Genomic DNA, 15,495 nt, shown 5'->3' with positions numbered 1-15,495 from the left:
TACACGGATGGTACTTCGAGGGTACTTCCGTTTCCAATCCCTCTTCTACTCTATCTATGGTCCCATACACACCAGCGTTCAACTGATCTGATGTATTGTATGTGTGTTAAGATTAAATCTCTCCCTCACATGTACCATTTGATGTGTGTCTCAGCGTTACATTGAGGTATGTTGTGATTGTGTGTGTGTCTCATGGAGTGCACGTGTTGTATTGTACGACAAACAAAATCATACGTATCAAAGTTGTACATGTAAGATGCTTGTTGTACCGTTTACCATCCCTTTCACTGACCCACCCACTGACCCTTCCATTATCTGCCATTGCTAGTACTAAGTACCTGTGTGTGTACTAGCCAGTGTGTGTACTGAGTTACTACCAGTGTGTTCATATCCCTCTCCTCATGCACATGTACCCTCTGTGGACTGTTACTCAACAACAGCACGTGAGTTTATTATTGTCAGTGTGCGCTATAGCTGTGTAGTTTGTTCATTGTATATTTAATGGCAAACTAGACTTACTTGTGTACATGTAATTAGTCTACTGCATGAAGGCAGAAATTGTGTGGCTTTATTACCCGAGGCGCGCGCGGGCGGCCACGGGTATAGTAGTATGTTGGTTTGTCTGTTTGTCACAGGTATATCTACTCACCTGGGTACCACAGCACTGCGTTTACAGCATGGATAGCCTTCACACAACAATATCTTGGTTTAAATAGTGGCAGTTTTTGATGTTAATGCTTCTTTGTCGAGCAAAAGCTAAGAAGCTTGAACAAGCTTTGTGACTGGGTCTGCTTACTTGGATGTTCTAGCACTGCGTTTATACAGCATGGGTAGCCTCCATACAACAAGTTAGTACTTTTGATAGTGGTACCTTTCTGTGTTAAAAGCTTCGTTGTCTAATAAAAGCGAGCAAAATGTAGCTTGAACAGAACTTGACTTATAACTGAAGTGATCCTGTACCAAGAACAATGGAACAGGGTCACTAAAGTAGAAAGCTTGAATTATAGCTCCTATACTGCTTTAGCTGACTGGGATCCTACTCGATGCAGGACCTGAGCCATACTTCTCTGAGACTCCAGGCTTCTTTGCTCTGATCCTAATCCACAGTGTATATATCTATAGTACCACTACCTGTTCTCAAATGTTTCAGCATGCCTCCAGTCTGGTTTAGTTTTATTGCTCCTGAGTTGCTGTGCAAGTCATACATGATAACAACATCACTATATTATGGCAATGCACTGCATTATATTTCTGGTTTCTTTATAATCATGTCACCAGCCGAGGGTTTGCACTTTAGTGCTCTAGTTTAGATTGGTACTGCTCTTGATAGTTTCATGCTGTACAGACGTGTACTTGCAATAATTGATGTATACATGTGTGAATGCATTCGTGTATTTGAACATGTTCATTTCTCTACATGTCCGTGCTTGTTAATGTGACTACTGCTAATGATTACTGGAACAACAGAATGTAAGTTACAGTATACAGACATGTATGAATGCACTCACTGCTCCTACCATCATCCCCCTCTCTCTGTTTCCATGTATGTCTTACGCTGGTGTCTCATTGGACTAAACAGAAGGTGAGCGGGACACTGCACTGACTTGTGACTGTACTTGTGTCAGTAATGTTTGAGTTGTACGTGTGAGTACATGCCGTGTAATATAAATTATTGATATCATAGTGTACAGGTTTGTGATTATATTCTTTTCTCTCCATACATTTCTATGGTTACTGAATATCTGGAACAATAGAAAGTGAGTCAAACAATGTTGGCAAACATACCGTACACCTCATGTGCATTCAGTTTGTAATAGTCTCATATCCTTACCTGACCCTCGTAGCTACACCTATAGACAACTCATAATGTGTGACCACAAACACACAGTCTAATCACTCTTGTCTTGTTCACCTTGTCCAGATGAAGGCTAAGAAAGAGAGTGAACTGAAGAGTCATGAGACGGTGAGTGTTGACAGTTGCACTTACTACTCTCGTGGTAAGAGTGGTAGACGTAGTCTAGCAGAACGACAATGTGTGTACATGTACTGTCCATTGTATGATGAATGGTTGCTTTTTGTCTACCTTTGTGTATGTTTTATAAGTCCACTTTTACTGATTGAATAGGTTGGTGGTTGCTGACCTTTATATTTTGTTATGTGGATTGTACGCAATTTGTTAACCTTATAACGTGCAGTAGTGATTTGTATCAGCTGCATGTTCTATTTGGTGGAATGTTCATTCAGTCGTATATATATTCTTTACTCCCCCAGAGAAGAGCTGCCCTCCAACAGAGACTGTCTGGTGACATCACTGACCAGGACCAGAGAGAGCTGGAGGTGGTGGAGGAGGAGATCAAGGAGTGTGTCTCAGACATACACTACTGGGAGGGGAAGATACATGACGAGGAGAATGACATTACTGAGATACGAGGAAGGCCAGAGAGGCAGAGAAAGGAAGGTGAGGGGAGCAAGGAACTTTGTAGTACAGTGAGTGTTGATGCTCATAGTTGCAATCACTCGTACCTGTAGCAACTTGCCAAATTAAAGTTTCTGTTTCGTTCGCATATACCGTATAGCGCGAAATTTTCGAGGCACTTATATTTCGTGGATTGGCCTCTAAAAGCCATTTCGTTGCACAATGTTCGCGGAATGACTGCTTACCGGAAGCCACGCCTTTAAATATTTGCATGATAGCAGGTAATTCTTATTAACGAACACTTTTCGTGGACTTAATTTTCGTGTAGAATTCCAACCCACGAAATCCGCGAAAATTAAGCCCCTCGAAAATTTCGCGCTATACGGTAGTACCATATAACTGGAATATTTGGTGACTGAGGAATTTGACTGTACCACCTGTGCATGGTTTAGTAATACTGTGTTTACATTATCAGCCTTAATTACTATGAATATGATTAGTGGTTTGATATTGCAAGCTTGATTGCACATGCACAAAAACAATTGTTTTGCTTATCCAGCTATGAGATCAGCACCCCTCTAGGCCTTATAGTATAAGCTAAAGTGGAGCTATTCATAAGCAGTGAGCAGTACTAGGTATTCAGATTGAGCTTTTGTACGTTTAGTGACCACACCTGTCATGCGCAGGAAAGTGGGTGTGGCTTCCTGTGCTTGGGCGTTCAAATGTTTCCGCTCGCTTTCCTACTGCATTTCCCACTGGCTTGTGCAACAGAATCAACGTACACAAACGCAGAGACTATAATTATATGCAAACAGAACAGAAACGTTAATTTGTCCTCTACCGTGACTATAGTTATTAGTAGACTGTACGTACAAAATCCATTGTACAATGTTTGTAATCCCGCTCTGCATTTTCCAATTATTTACGAGGAAAGTTAAAATGTTTTTGCTCTCAGTACCTATATATTGCAAGCTTGAGCGCATATGCACAAAAACAATTATTTTGTTTGTGCAACAGAATCAAACTGAAGTGCAAACCCTCGGCGTTAGTTTGAGGTCTATACGTTTACAGCCTCGAGTCAAAGTCACGTGTAAATCTTGCAGTGCAGTTCATGCTTTTTAGCTTTTGCTCGACAACAGAACTTTAACCTTTAATATTATAAAACCTTGTTGTGTTGAGGCTATCCATGGTACCAATACAGTGCTATCACATCCGGGTGAGTATAGACTCATATCCACAGACACACAGATTGACTACTATAGCCCGTGGAGTGCCTCGGGTTAACAAACGCATCATAAACTTTAATTTGTCCTCTACTGTATACATGTAGTGTGTACGTACAGCTGTTGCGAGCTGTCTCAATGTTTCAATGTTGGTAATCCCGCTCTTATTAAACTGTTGGCTTCACCTCTTTCATTACCTTAATAAGGTTTGTATGCAACCACTCAAATCATGGATTAATTGCACAAGCACATGCGTAGACTTAATCTATGATTAGCCCACCTAGCCTTGGTCAACACACACAAATTTCATCACTACAAGTGTGTTTGACATACCTGACATGTATTTATATGGTGTGTATTAGTTGCTTACTCCCTTCCATGTGGTCCTGGTTTGATCAAGCTAGAGCATTGTTCCTTTGACTATATTCCACACACTGTGGTACATGTGTTATAATTAATTATGGATACTGTTTATCAGACATTGCATCAATATATGCGCACATACATGTACAGTCACTGTGATTGACTGATTGGGTTGGTAACGTTGTACTGTGTACTTAGTGACATCATCATGTCAATTCATTCATAGCACATTCCTGTAATGATCAGCCACATTCCCTGTCATTGGTGGGTCACTCACTTAGCAAGCTTTAAAGGTTTATGTACGTACAGCTGCTGTATCCATTGTTTGTAGCAGATCGATGCCGGTCCTTCCATTAAATGCTTTTCTATTGTATAACTAGAGCTACCTAGTTGCCTTCCACACTCAATGTACTCTATTGTACATGCACCAAGTTACGTATGATTTGATGTAATTTTGTTTACAATACAACATGTATGTGTGACCACAAGTACTGTTATTGTATTGTGTTTTCACACTGTCTTGGTTGCGCAGAATGTCAATACAATTAACCCTGAGGCGTGTGGGAGACTTTAACATCAAAATCTGAAACACTAATAACTTGTTTTGTTGAGGCTATATCCAAACCAATGGACTACCTAACCTGTAGGGTTGATTATGCCAAGCCAATTGACAGACTACCGTATAGCGGATAATTTTTTTGGGGTAAGATATTCGTTATTATTTTCGTGGGCAAGCTGACCTAGGCGTGGTTTACTGGAACGCATGCAATGCAGTGCAGGCAATGAACATTTTGACTCACGAACATCACCGTGTTCAAGTTGAACTAATTTTTACCTTATGAAAATTACCCGCTACGTTTACATGGCATGCGAAAGATAATAATAATTATTTGGTGAACATTTTGAATTGATTCCTATGAGCTAGCTTGTACAGTGCATGGTAGCTATAATTATAGCTGGTGATATCCATCTGGAAGGACTCTCTGGGCATGCTGTTACCATGTCTGATCATGCTGAGAGAATGTGAGACGTCCTTTTGTTTCAAGTTCTTGGTCAATATGAATATTTTTATAAGCGATATGAATTTAAAATGAAGTGTAAAATGAACTGTAACATATAATTGTGATATAGATCGAGTTAGCTTGCCTTGAAACATCACTCGTCCCAGAGACATCCGGTTACTGGGTGGGGCTAGAATATGACTGCATTATAGGCGCATTCTCGAATATAAGCATATAGAGCTCTGCTATTGACCCCATGCATGAGCGCATGCGCTAATAATCCAGTTTCTACGGTAGTTCATCTTGTCACCTAGCTGTGAAGTATTGCATATAGTTAGTTACATTCACACATCCTGTTTAGAATCAGCGAAGCGATTGTTTGATGAGGGGATGAAGCACGGACACGTCTTGGTCAACATTGTCAACATGCTCGTGTTTGGACCGGCGGGAACAGGGAAGACCAACCTCAAGCACCTGCTAACTGACAAGCCCCCTCCACTACAGCGAGACAGCACTTCTTGTATGGAAAAGCCAGTACGCATTCGACCCGTGTCCAATGCAAAATTCAGGTCAACTGGAAGAGGCTGGGAAGAGATGTCTCAGCCAAAGCTGCGTAAGCTACTAGCTCAAATCATCGCCAAACTACCAAAAGAAAGCACCGATCCATCCTCGGCATTAAGGGTTGCCGAGAGCTTGAAGAAGATGACCACAACCGAGCTAATTTCTGTTTCTGATGAGCCAATTTCTGGTTTCAAATCGACTCCATCGAGCAACGATTCCGTCGCACTTTCTGGCTCTGCAAGAAGGTTGGACAGAGCTATCAATAAAGTGATAGCAAGTGTAGTGAGTGGTGTGGCAGAAGAGCTGAAGCCAGCCACACAGGGAACTGACCAACTGTCGAGCAGTGACCAGCAAGAAGGAGAACTGTTTGATTCCAACTGGGTGTACGTTACCGACTGCGGTGGACAACCCCAATTCCACGACATCAGCCCTCTCTTCATCAAGCACATTTCGGTGGCGTTGATAGTCCTGCGTTTGATTGACGAACTCTCCAGTTTCCCTTCTGACGAGTACTACAAGGATGGGCAGCTTGTTGGTAGTCCTCATGCATCTCACATGACCCTCGGGGAGACACTTCAGAGTCTCATTCGATCCATTGAGTCCCATACCTCACAAGACAAGAAGCCAAAGATGATCTTTGTGGGCACATTCTTAGATCAGCTCAAGAGCTTGGATACTCTTATCAAGAGGAATCAAGAGATTCTCGACATGCTGCCACCCGATATCAAGAAGCTATTGGTGTACGAAGATCTTGGGTTGAAGAATCTGATTTTTGGTCTCAACACGATCAGCCGAGATGATGATTCACTGGCCACTGCCGATAGGATTAGAATTACTGTTGAGCGTTGTATTCCGCTACAAGTCAAAATGCCCATCTGGTGGTCCTTCTTGGATTCACTTCTCCAGAGTTTATCTGCCACTCTCGAGCGAGGTGTACTAAGCAAGCAAGAATGTCTCCGATTAGCCACTCGATTTCGTTATGCGCTCCAAGATCTTGAAGCTGCTCTGTTCTTCTTTGACGAGGTGTGTATAGCGCACTACTATCCCTCCATTCTCCCCAACACAGTGTTTGTGGATGCCCAGATTCCACTAGACAAGATCACCGAGCTCTCACAGCACGCCATCTCCCTGAGGAATGCTGAAGCCAAATCACGCTCTACTCTAAGCTCAGTAGGGATCGAGGCCGAATGGAAGAGATTTCGAGACGAAGGCATAATCAATTTAAAGTTCCTACGATTCTTTGAGAAGCATTACGTTGAAGGTATCTTTTCTCCAGAAGATATGCTGTTGATCATGAAAGAGCTTCTCGTGATTGCTCCCATTCCACTAGTGGAGTCCACTACCCATCAAGCTGAGTTCTTCATGCCATCTCTACTCAAATCTGCTCCCATTGCTGAACTGGACAAAGTCCGTTCCTCATCTGTCCCCCTCGCTATTCACTTCCCTAGTGGGTGTATTCGTTCAGGTGTCTTCTGCTGTACGGTTGTTGATGTAATGCGGAGGCTTGGTTGGGAAGCTGTTCTCCCTTCAAGTGGTCCAATACTTTTCGCTAAGAATTGTATTCAATTTCGAATTCCGAATCGTCCTTGTGTCATCTCATTGCTTGATTCCTTCTCCCGTATGGAAGTGTATGTCGAAGCCCCCCCTCCATTACGCAAAGTGTTGTGTCCTATGGTTTGTTCTCAACTAATGGAATCCATCAAAGCTGCTTGTGTTGTTTTGAATTACAACAATGACACACCTAAAGCAGCGATTGTTTGCCCGTGCAAGAAAAGTGGAAACAAGTTGCACGTTGCCGATGTGAGTGTGGATGGCTATTGGATGTGCTCCCTTCATGCACGAGAGTGGGGAGAGCTCAGTGACCAACATAGAATCTGGCTGGACAATAGCGAAGGTTCTGGTAAGTGCATTGTTCAGCAATGTTAAAAAAATTATCCTTGTTTCCCTATGTTACAGGTGAAGCCTCCTCTGTTACGAGAGATCTGAACACTGAAAGAAAGAGTCATCAGTTGCAATACTCCGGTAGTTATGTAGCACTATACGTAAATATTTGCAGCTTTTATATTTGTGTACTGAATTAGTATAACAAAGTATTTTCGTATCATTGTATTATTCCCCTCAGGTCCATCGTCCCCTGTAATGGAACCTGTGTGTAGAATGAGTGATCAATATACCAGTAAGGAAGTTTCCGGTGGATAAGTTATTTTACTTGATCATTACAATTATTAATTAGTTTCTCCTCAAATCCTTCTATCAGGTGCATCATCGTCTGCTACGAGAGGTACTTGTACGAAGACTGAGAGAAAGAGTGATAAGCAACAATACTCTGGTAAGTACAGAACAGCGTATGTATACAGTAATGAAAGCACCGGGTTAGATGACAATGAAAGCAATTAAATAATTATCTGAGGTTAGATGACATTCTGTGTATATATTGTGATGGAAGTACTTTCATAACATTCATTATTATCTTTATGTAGCAGCTCTATTATCTCTCCCACTGAATTAGGTGAGTCATCCTCTGTTACGGGAGACATGTGTACAAAGATGACATTGAGTGATCAGCAGCAACAATCTGGTAAGTACATGGCTTTACTATCACTTGTTAGATTACGATACTGAATAGTCATACTGTTTCACAAGAGAGCTGCTGATGCTTCCATTAATCTTATACTTGAACAATCGTGGTCGATCATTACCCATGCACTCTTTGAGTTTCCTTGTGATTTTGGACTCTGCTCAGGATTCTGCCTGCATGCCATTAATGCTATTCGCAGCTTTATGTTTTGTAGCGTTGGCACCTCCACCGAGGTATCAGCACTCGCGGTGCTTTCATTACTGTAACAATTATTATAATTATGTTTCCCTTCAATTATTAGGAAAACCATTGTCTGCTACGGGAGATACTCTTATGAAGACTGAGAGAAAGAGTGATCAGCAGCAATACTCCGGTATGTAGCCCCTTTATCTGTGAACTTACTTACAGAAATTTGAAAGCTATAATATTATAGAAGCTATTAATTTTTCAGAAGTTATTACTCTAACCAAAAATATACCTAAAAACCAGTAAATCATGAATTATATACATTGTGGACATTTGTAGACCCATAAAGGATACCTAAACCATTTAACTTATGAAGTCTGAGACCTTAGCTGTTTAAGGTTAGTCTTTTAACCGATTACCCACTATAACAATTTGCTTATTAATCCCCCAAACCCACCACCTCGTGTTTCCATAGAAACATTTTTGTAGCTTGGTCATTCACCTACACAATGGTATCAGCACTATTTCTTAGAAAGGTTTCAATCAAAAGATAATTATCAACATTAATTTAAGTACAGCCACTCACACAGTTGTGGTAATCTACTCTCTATAAGCTGCATGGATGCTGCACTGTAATTGTAGCGCCAACTCAGACTTAACAGTGTCCTAAAAAATCTCCATTGGTTGTTGTTATGTCGCTTATAATATATATGTCGCGAATAATTACTTTTTGACCCAATGTTTTTACTTGTTTTTCTTTGTTATGTTCAGGTGAATTGTCTTCTGTTAGAGTAATGGAAGATGTGTGTAAGAAGACTGGAGTGAGGGACCAACAACTAGATCAAGAAATCCCTGAGAGTGACATCATTCTAATCGCGGAGAAATTTCCTCACCTGCTGAACGTGCACAAGGTAGGCAGTACTCTAAATCTTGTATCTACTTATCCTCCTGACATTTTGGCAAGGGGAGCAAATGGTGCACGTGCATGATATTAGGGTGTTGATGACATGTATATATCTAGAGGGTTCGTGACCCCAGGAATTCATTACTATATCTGCCCTGTTAAGAATATTGTTCACCAGAACCCCTCAATTGTATTCCTTGAGTTTCCTCTAGAAGGTATTTCCGAGGGGCAATCCCCACCAAATGAAACCCTGTTGATTGTTGTTTTTGTACAGGCTTTGACAATCAACGATCTACAACATGTTTACGAGAAACTACATGAAAGTGCCAGCCCTCACTGGTTCAATCTGGGATTGGCTTTAGGTCTAACTCATCCTGTTCTCACCAACATCAATAGCGAGCATCGTGGAAATAATGTATCGTGCTTGCGTGAAATGTTGGCCAAGCTCCTGAGTACACAACATGTAACATGGAGTCTCCTGTCAGATGGTCTCAAAAAGCCCACAGTGGAGCTCATCAATTTGGCTGACAGCATCACAGGTAACTATTTTCATTTTCGTGCATTTTTTTATTCGCCTGTGTCATTTTTAGATATTATAGACTATCACGAAAATTGTAAATTGTCGTTTTAGTGATGTCTTTATTTCTTCATGCAGTCAATCAATCTGCAATTCCTAACCTGCTCGATGGACTCAACCTCACCCCAGCCGACCTCGGTGATGTAACTGATGTTACACGTCGTTATGGCAATCAAGCTGGAGTGGCTCATGCATTGAGAGCGTGGCAAAGAGTGAATCCTTCCAGAGCTACCTTCAGGGCCTTGGTGGAAATTGCCATAGGACTGAGAAGAGGAGACACTGCTACAGACATTTGTAGATTCATTGTAGACAATACGGACCGAAACTGAAACTGATAATTAACTGTTCTTTACTTTGATGTTGTTTGTGTCTCTGTAATTATAATGTGTGAGCTTATTAGTGATGCTGTGCTTTTTTCGAATTGTTGTGGTAGAATTATAGTCTGTGAAAATTAAATTGAACTGAGCATGCGCAGTATGTACACGTACTTATTAGCAACACCCACACAATCAACTCTCATAGGTCAATCAAAGACTCGATCAAAGAGGACTGAACACATGGCCAGCTAGCCTCGGTTCCAGGCCGATTTTTTTTTAATAGAACGAAGTTGAAAATACTAGTAGGCGACCTATATAGCGTTCAATTGGAGACGGATCGGCCTGGGATCGAGGCTAATGGCCAGCAAGTTGTCTTATGCACACCGTATATAATTCTGGGCTCCTGGAGAGAGAGTTGTGGACAAGGCCTGGAGAAAAGACTAGTGAAAGCAGCTCCTTCATTATAGCACAATCACACCTACCCTAAACATTCTATGTTGTGTGTACGTTTGTTCAATGTCCGTATGTATAGTAATGATCATGTGATCCTCATGTGCAGGCTTCCAGTGGTGGACATTGAGGTACCTACGTACATACGAGCTGCCATTACCAGATGGTGTGGGTGAGGAGAAACTTCACCAAGACAACCTGAGCCTCCGTCAGATTGAGGAGACGTGGAGAGAACCACTACTCGAGAGTGAGCTCCCTAATCAGTTACATCATTAAAGACAGTCGTGTTCATTTGACCTAAGTTATGGAGAGTGACCTTCACAGTGACCTCTGGGAGTGGATAGCGGACCATCTAGCAGCCGATTGGACGACTGTCACTCAACTCAGGATGGAGGAGAGTAAGAAAGATCCACCAGAGGAACCATTTCGCTCCCTCTACACCGCCCGGGAGTTGCTGTCAGGTGATGATAGTTGTCTTAATTGTAGTAGCTCAGTTTAGGGCTCTTTATTAATGTACATGTGTGTGTAACGTTAAACAGTGCTCCTTTTATATAGCTTTCCAAAAGTGGTTGAAATTAGATCATTGTAACAAGTTATGGGCGTCTGAAGATGCTACACTAGACAATGGTTCCATGCATGCGTTAACTATCTGTTAGGGCTCTTTAATGTACAAGCTCCTTCACTAATTGCTTTGCTTAGTACACAAGTATGAAGGCCTGCCTACACTGTACCTATACATGTATTGATTAATCCACTTTAATTGAGACTCTTGTTTTCCCACTGCAGGTATGAGGGCTAAACTGGATGCCTGTCCTCTCAAAGAGCTCGAGGATTTCACTATTCTCTCGTGTTTTGTTGCACTGGAAATGGTCCTACCCCCCACATAGCATCACATGTTGGGCAGTCACGAGGTGGACACGTACGGTAGTAACGAGCACCACTTTTGTCTGGCCCACAAGACTGCCCTCCGTGGCCGCTTGCCCATCATACAGTTCCTAGTGGAGAGTGGACTGCCCTCCTCCGCACTGCAGATACCAGATGACTCATTCACCACACCCGCCATGCTCGCTATACAGGTACAGGGAACACACTTACCGTACCCTCGCGAAAATAAGCCCATCTTGAATAAACGCCCATCCCCTCTTTTGCTTCGAAGTTCTTGCACAAGGGTATTTTCACTCGATTATAAGCCCACCCAGAATAAGAAGTTGAGCATGCGCAGTAGCTGAATGCCACATGTTCACTATTAAAGAAAGGAAGTTTTAGGTAGTAGCTAGTAAGACTATACTCCTTGCTGGACCAAGATCAGACATTATAACTTTCTCTGTATGGATCTGTTTGCCCCCTGAAGATGAAGATGCAGGGAACAAGTAGTCCTATATGCGGAAAACACAAGTCCAAGAAAGTTATCACACAGGCTAATTTTGCAGGTTACCTTGCCTTGGTTTTCTGAAACAAAGTACCTAATAGCTGCTCTGTAAGAGTATGACCTACCATCCTTTGAGAAGTTTCTGCTACATATACATCTAACATCAACGAATAGAGTCAGAGTCCACTTCTTCATGTTCATTCTCTTGTCATGCTTTAATCATACTCATGCATTAGTTTATAACATTGTTGTTGTCGATAAAATGTTCATACTATGTATTAAAATGAAAATACAATAAATTAATAAAGAATTGGCATAGAGCAAGTGTAAACCTCGATTTGAGGCCGCGGGTGGGCGTATGTTCGAATGAAAACTCGCCATTTGCGATTAAACGCCCAGTCCCCTAATAAGCCTAGACTTCTTGCAGAAAAGGGTGGGCGTATTTTCGTGAGGGTACGGTACTAATAGGCAGTTACTGGTTGTCCGTTTGACACTGACATTTCTGTATATCATTGAAAATCTCGAAATGTTTAGTTTGGGCAGCCTGAAAAATTAATGCCTTGAAAATAACCCGCTATCATAAAATTAATTGTGTTTGAAAATTATTTTGCAATTTTGTGTTCAGTCTCCTAATAATTGACTACCATTGCCCCCCCTCCACTAGGGTGGTTCAGTGGAGTGTCTCCAATGGTTAGTGGAGGAGGCTAAGATCCCCTTCCAAGTGAGGGACACTGGGGGAGAGACTCTCATGCATCACGCTGCGTTATAGGGGTGGGCGGATGTGTGAGTGGGTGGGTGGATGTGTGCTGTTAGTGTAATAAGTGCTTGCTCAAGTCTAAAACGTGTGTATCGCATAGCTACTGTAGCAACGATAACTGAAAAAAATGCAATCATATTTTTGGTTTTTAGATATTTAGTTTCTAAGTCAACCTGTATCACCATGCATACACACACACACACACACCACCCACACACACACAAACACACACACACACACACACACACAGCTGCTCATGGACTTTGGCTACAGCATGGTCCACACGGACAGGGAGAACCAACCAGAAGCCGGTGGATTGGGCCGATGCTATGGGTCAGAATATCTGTGTCCGCTATCTCATGATGTACGAGACTTGTTGGGCACTCTCCGGAGAACTGACACACATGGCCGAGCAGCTCGCTATGTAAGTGGAGGGCCTTTAATTAGGGATTGTGTAGTGTGTGTGTGTATGGTGGTGTAGTCTGTATGAGAGTGTTTCACTGGGAGAATTGCTACTGCTAGTGTCTACCGTATAGCCGGTAATTTTTGGGTGGTAAAATATTCGTGGTTGAGCAATATTCAGTCTCAAATAGTAGCCTCAGTGAACTTTGACTCTAGCATTTCTGCACGTGGCAGCCAAAAACAATTATTACTAGCAGCTAGCTACATGTACGTAGCTACAAGTAGCCGCTTGTTAGTGCTTCTTATTATTCTTGTGCTAATTATCAACCCCCTCCCCCCAGCAGGGGTCAAGTACCTGTGCAGAAGGCGCCCCCTGAACCACCCACTACTCCTAAACGATCCTCCAATCGTCCCCCCGTACCCCCAGATCCTGCTGCTAAGAAGAGGTCACGAGGGTCAAAGGACAGAGGTCATGAGGTGGCAGATAAAGGGGAGGACCATAATACCATTGACTATCGAACAGCCACCCCCCAAGAAGTGTTAGAGTGAGTGAATAGTATAAATTAATGTGCAGGTATGTACTACATGTACATGTCCCCCGTTTAATCAATTGGTTAGTGGACTCGTTCAGTCGCCATAACTTGAATTCCGTGGATCGATTTTCCGAAAGCTTAGAAAAATACCTTTCAAATAGTACCAGATATTTGGGAGATGACTATTTTAGCACGATACCATGTAATAATAGCCCAGAGTTCAAAGTTGAATTATGGCCACATCTAAATATTGGATTGAAATACATCATTTGAAAGGTCACTTTCTAAGCTTTCACAAAATCATCAAATTTTTGAAATTGGGGTCACAGCACTAAAGTTATGGCTGCTAAAAGATGTTCAACTACTGTAACATGTCCGTGCTTGAATTATAACTAGTGTACCTATACACACACTATGACTGCACCCCCCCCCACACACACCACACCACACACACACACACACACACTATGACTGCGCCCCCCACACACACACACACCACACACACACTATGACTGCGCCCCCCTCCACACACACACACCCTCCCACCACATCTGCTGGTATATGCAAGCTAGTCCCAGCCCATTCTCTACTTCAAATCCTTACCATAATTTGTATGTGAGTTTCCATACCACCAAGAGTAGATAAGAGCATCTACCATTGATACCACCTTATAGCGGGGAATTGTTGAGGGTCTAATTTTATCTCGCAGATTAGCCAGAAAATATTAGCCCTCAAAAAGTACTTCTAGAAGCCATCATTGCTCAGGATGTTGTTAGAATAGCAACATTTTGTGGTGATTTTGTGTAATGATAAGGATTTTAGGACACCCCAGCCACACACACACACACACACACACACACACACACACACACACACACACACACACACACACACTACTATCTTGACTAATGCCTTGTGCTAATTTCTAAGAACCAAAATTAGAGGTTAATTGTGCTTGCCACCTATAGAACCACATAGACCCATCTCATTATCAGATACTACCACCACAAAACCTGGCCCAGACAATACAGGCCTGTTCCTAGGCCTTATAAATTAAGCCTCCCTCAAGGTCAGATTTAGCCACACACACACACACACACACACACACACACACTCTCACCCACCCACACACACCCTAACACACACACCCACAAACACACACTCTCACACACACACACACACACACACACACACACACACACACACACACACACACACACACACACAGGATGATATTCTGCCAACAGTGCACTTCACAAAGCACCCAACTGCCCTCCTCAAAGAAGTTGGTCAGAGTCTGTGACAACTGCTTCCTGGACTTGAACTGAACATAATTTACACACTTTGTTTTTGTATAATTATACCTCATTCATTGTGTTGTCCTCAAGTGATAATTTGATACAATTATTGACTGTGGTCTACAATTTTGGACATTAATTATTACTATTTGTCTGTTGTTCATCATCAATAGTGCTATATATATATAAATTGTCATTGTCATAAGTTCTTGAGAGACAATTGATTAATGGGAGGGGGAGGGGCTGGTGTTTTATTCATTTCCCTTCATAGTCTAAAGGGAAATGAATAAAACACCAGCCCCTCCCCCTCAGCTCCCTCCCTACTTTGAGTTTTGCTGATGGGTGCCACGTGGATCAGAAAAGAAAGAGAAAAGTGTTCAAAGCAAGAATGAATACAATACTGAGTGCAGGCTTAAAGAGTCTATCTTCCTGTAAGTGATGCTTGTGAGCAGCACTATTACAGTATTTATTGTTCTCCAACATAATTATAACAAATTGTTGTCCCTTGTTTCAGGTTAGTTGGGCGGAGCCCGACCGTCCCTGACGGGAGGTCGGGTTGC

General features: G+C 42.2%; 3 protein-coding genes across 16 annotated transcripts in view; all 3 read left to right on the top strand.

The window, feature by feature from the left end:
* The window catches only part of LOC135347044 (uncharacterized), a 33,634-nt gene extending 23,369 nt beyond the window's left edge, over nt 1–10,265 (top strand). For 2 of the 10 annotated variants that reach the window (XM_064544856.1, XM_064544857.1), the window contains 9 exons: nt 5,365–7,464; nt 7,521–7,586; nt 7,687–7,755; nt 7,822–7,893; nt 8,074–8,142; nt 8,444–8,515; nt 9,100–9,239; nt 9,507–9,771; nt 9,888–10,265. In XM_064544856.1, the coding sequence (XP_064400926.1) occupies nt 5,394–7,464; nt 7,521–7,586; nt 7,687–7,755; nt 7,822–7,893; nt 8,074–8,142; nt 8,444–8,515; nt 9,100–9,239; nt 9,507–9,771; nt 9,888–10,138 (3,075 nt within the window). In that variant the 5' untranslated portion in view covers nt 5,365–5,393 and the 3' untranslated portion in view covers nt 10,139–10,265. The other 8 variants (XM_064544848.1, XM_064544850.1, XM_064544849.1 and 5 more) reach the window with 8 other exon arrangements.
* Nucleotides 10,250–11,467, top strand: LOC135347069 (uncharacterized). Of its 4 annotated transcripts, none has more exons than XM_064544933.1 (5): nt 10,250–10,375; nt 10,493–10,567; nt 10,684–10,823; nt 10,879–11,037; nt 11,363–11,467. In XM_064544933.1, exons 2-5 carry the CDS (start codon nt 10,503–10,505, stop codon nt 11,461–11,463), a joined length of 465 nt encoding a protein of 154 aa, XP_064401003.1. In that variant the 5' UTR covers nt 10,250–10,375; nt 10,493–10,502; the 3' UTR covers nt 11,464–11,467. The 4 variants fall into 4 exon arrangements, with proteins under 4 accessions (XP_064401003.1, XP_064401005.1, XP_064401006.1 ...); XM_064544935.1 differs by having other exon boundaries at nt 10,684–10,828; nt 10,893–11,037; XM_064544934.1 differs by lacking the exon at nt 10,250–10,375 and having other exon boundaries at nt 10,465–10,567.
* Nucleotides 11,467–15,141, top strand: LOC135347070 (uncharacterized). 2 transcript variants are annotated; one of them, XM_064544938.1, is made up of 3 exons: nt 11,467–11,652; nt 12,953–13,126; nt 13,446–15,141. In XM_064544938.1, the coding sequence occupies exons 1-3, from the start codon at nt 11,470–11,472 to the stop codon at nt 13,479–13,481; spliced, it is 393 nt and encodes a 130-aa protein (XP_064401008.1). In that variant the 5' UTR covers nt 11,467–11,469; the 3' UTR covers nt 13,482–15,141. The 2 variants fall into 2 exon arrangements, with proteins under 2 accessions (XP_064401008.1, XP_064401007.1); XM_064544937.1 differs by having other exon boundaries at nt 11,512–11,652; nt 13,449–15,141.
* The last annotated feature ends 354 nt before the right edge of the window (nt 15,142–15,495 follow it).

This window comes from Halichondria panicea, chromosome 13 (genome assembly GCF_963675165.1).
Source record: "Halichondria panicea chromosome 13, odHalPani1.1, whole genome shotgun sequence".
Lineage (NCBI taxonomy): Eukaryota > Metazoa > Porifera > Demospongiae > Suberitida > Halichondriidae > Halichondria > Halichondria panicea.
Note: the sequence above shows the minus strand (reverse complement) of the source record. Positions and strands in the feature narration are given on the sequence as shown.

Bases quoted from the DNA above. Each gene is read 5' to 3' on its own strand.
- LOC135347069 (XM_064544933.1), top strand. From the start codon at position 10,503: ATGCACACCGTATATAATTCTGGGCTCCTGGAGAGAGAGTTGTGGACA. The intron at 10,824-10,878 runs GTGAGCTCCCTA...ATTTGACCTAAG, and splicing joins GAGAGAACCACTACTCGAGA to TTATGGAGAGTGACCTTCAC. The intron at 11,038-11,362 runs GTGATGATAGTT...TTCCCACTGCAG, and splicing joins CGCCCGGGAGTTGCTGTCAG to GTATGAGGGCTAAACTGGAT.
- LOC135347070 (XM_064544937.1), top strand. From the start codon at position 11,615: ATGACTCATTCACCACACCCGCCATGCTCGCTATACAG. The intron at 11,653-12,952 runs GTACAGGGAACA...ACACACACACAG, and splicing joins CCGCCATGCTCGCTATACAG to CTGCTCATGGACTTTGGCTA. The intron at 13,127-13,448 runs GTAAGTGGAGGG...TCCCCCCAGCAG, and splicing joins ATGGCCGAGCAGCTCGCTAT to GGGTCAAGTACCTGTGCAGA.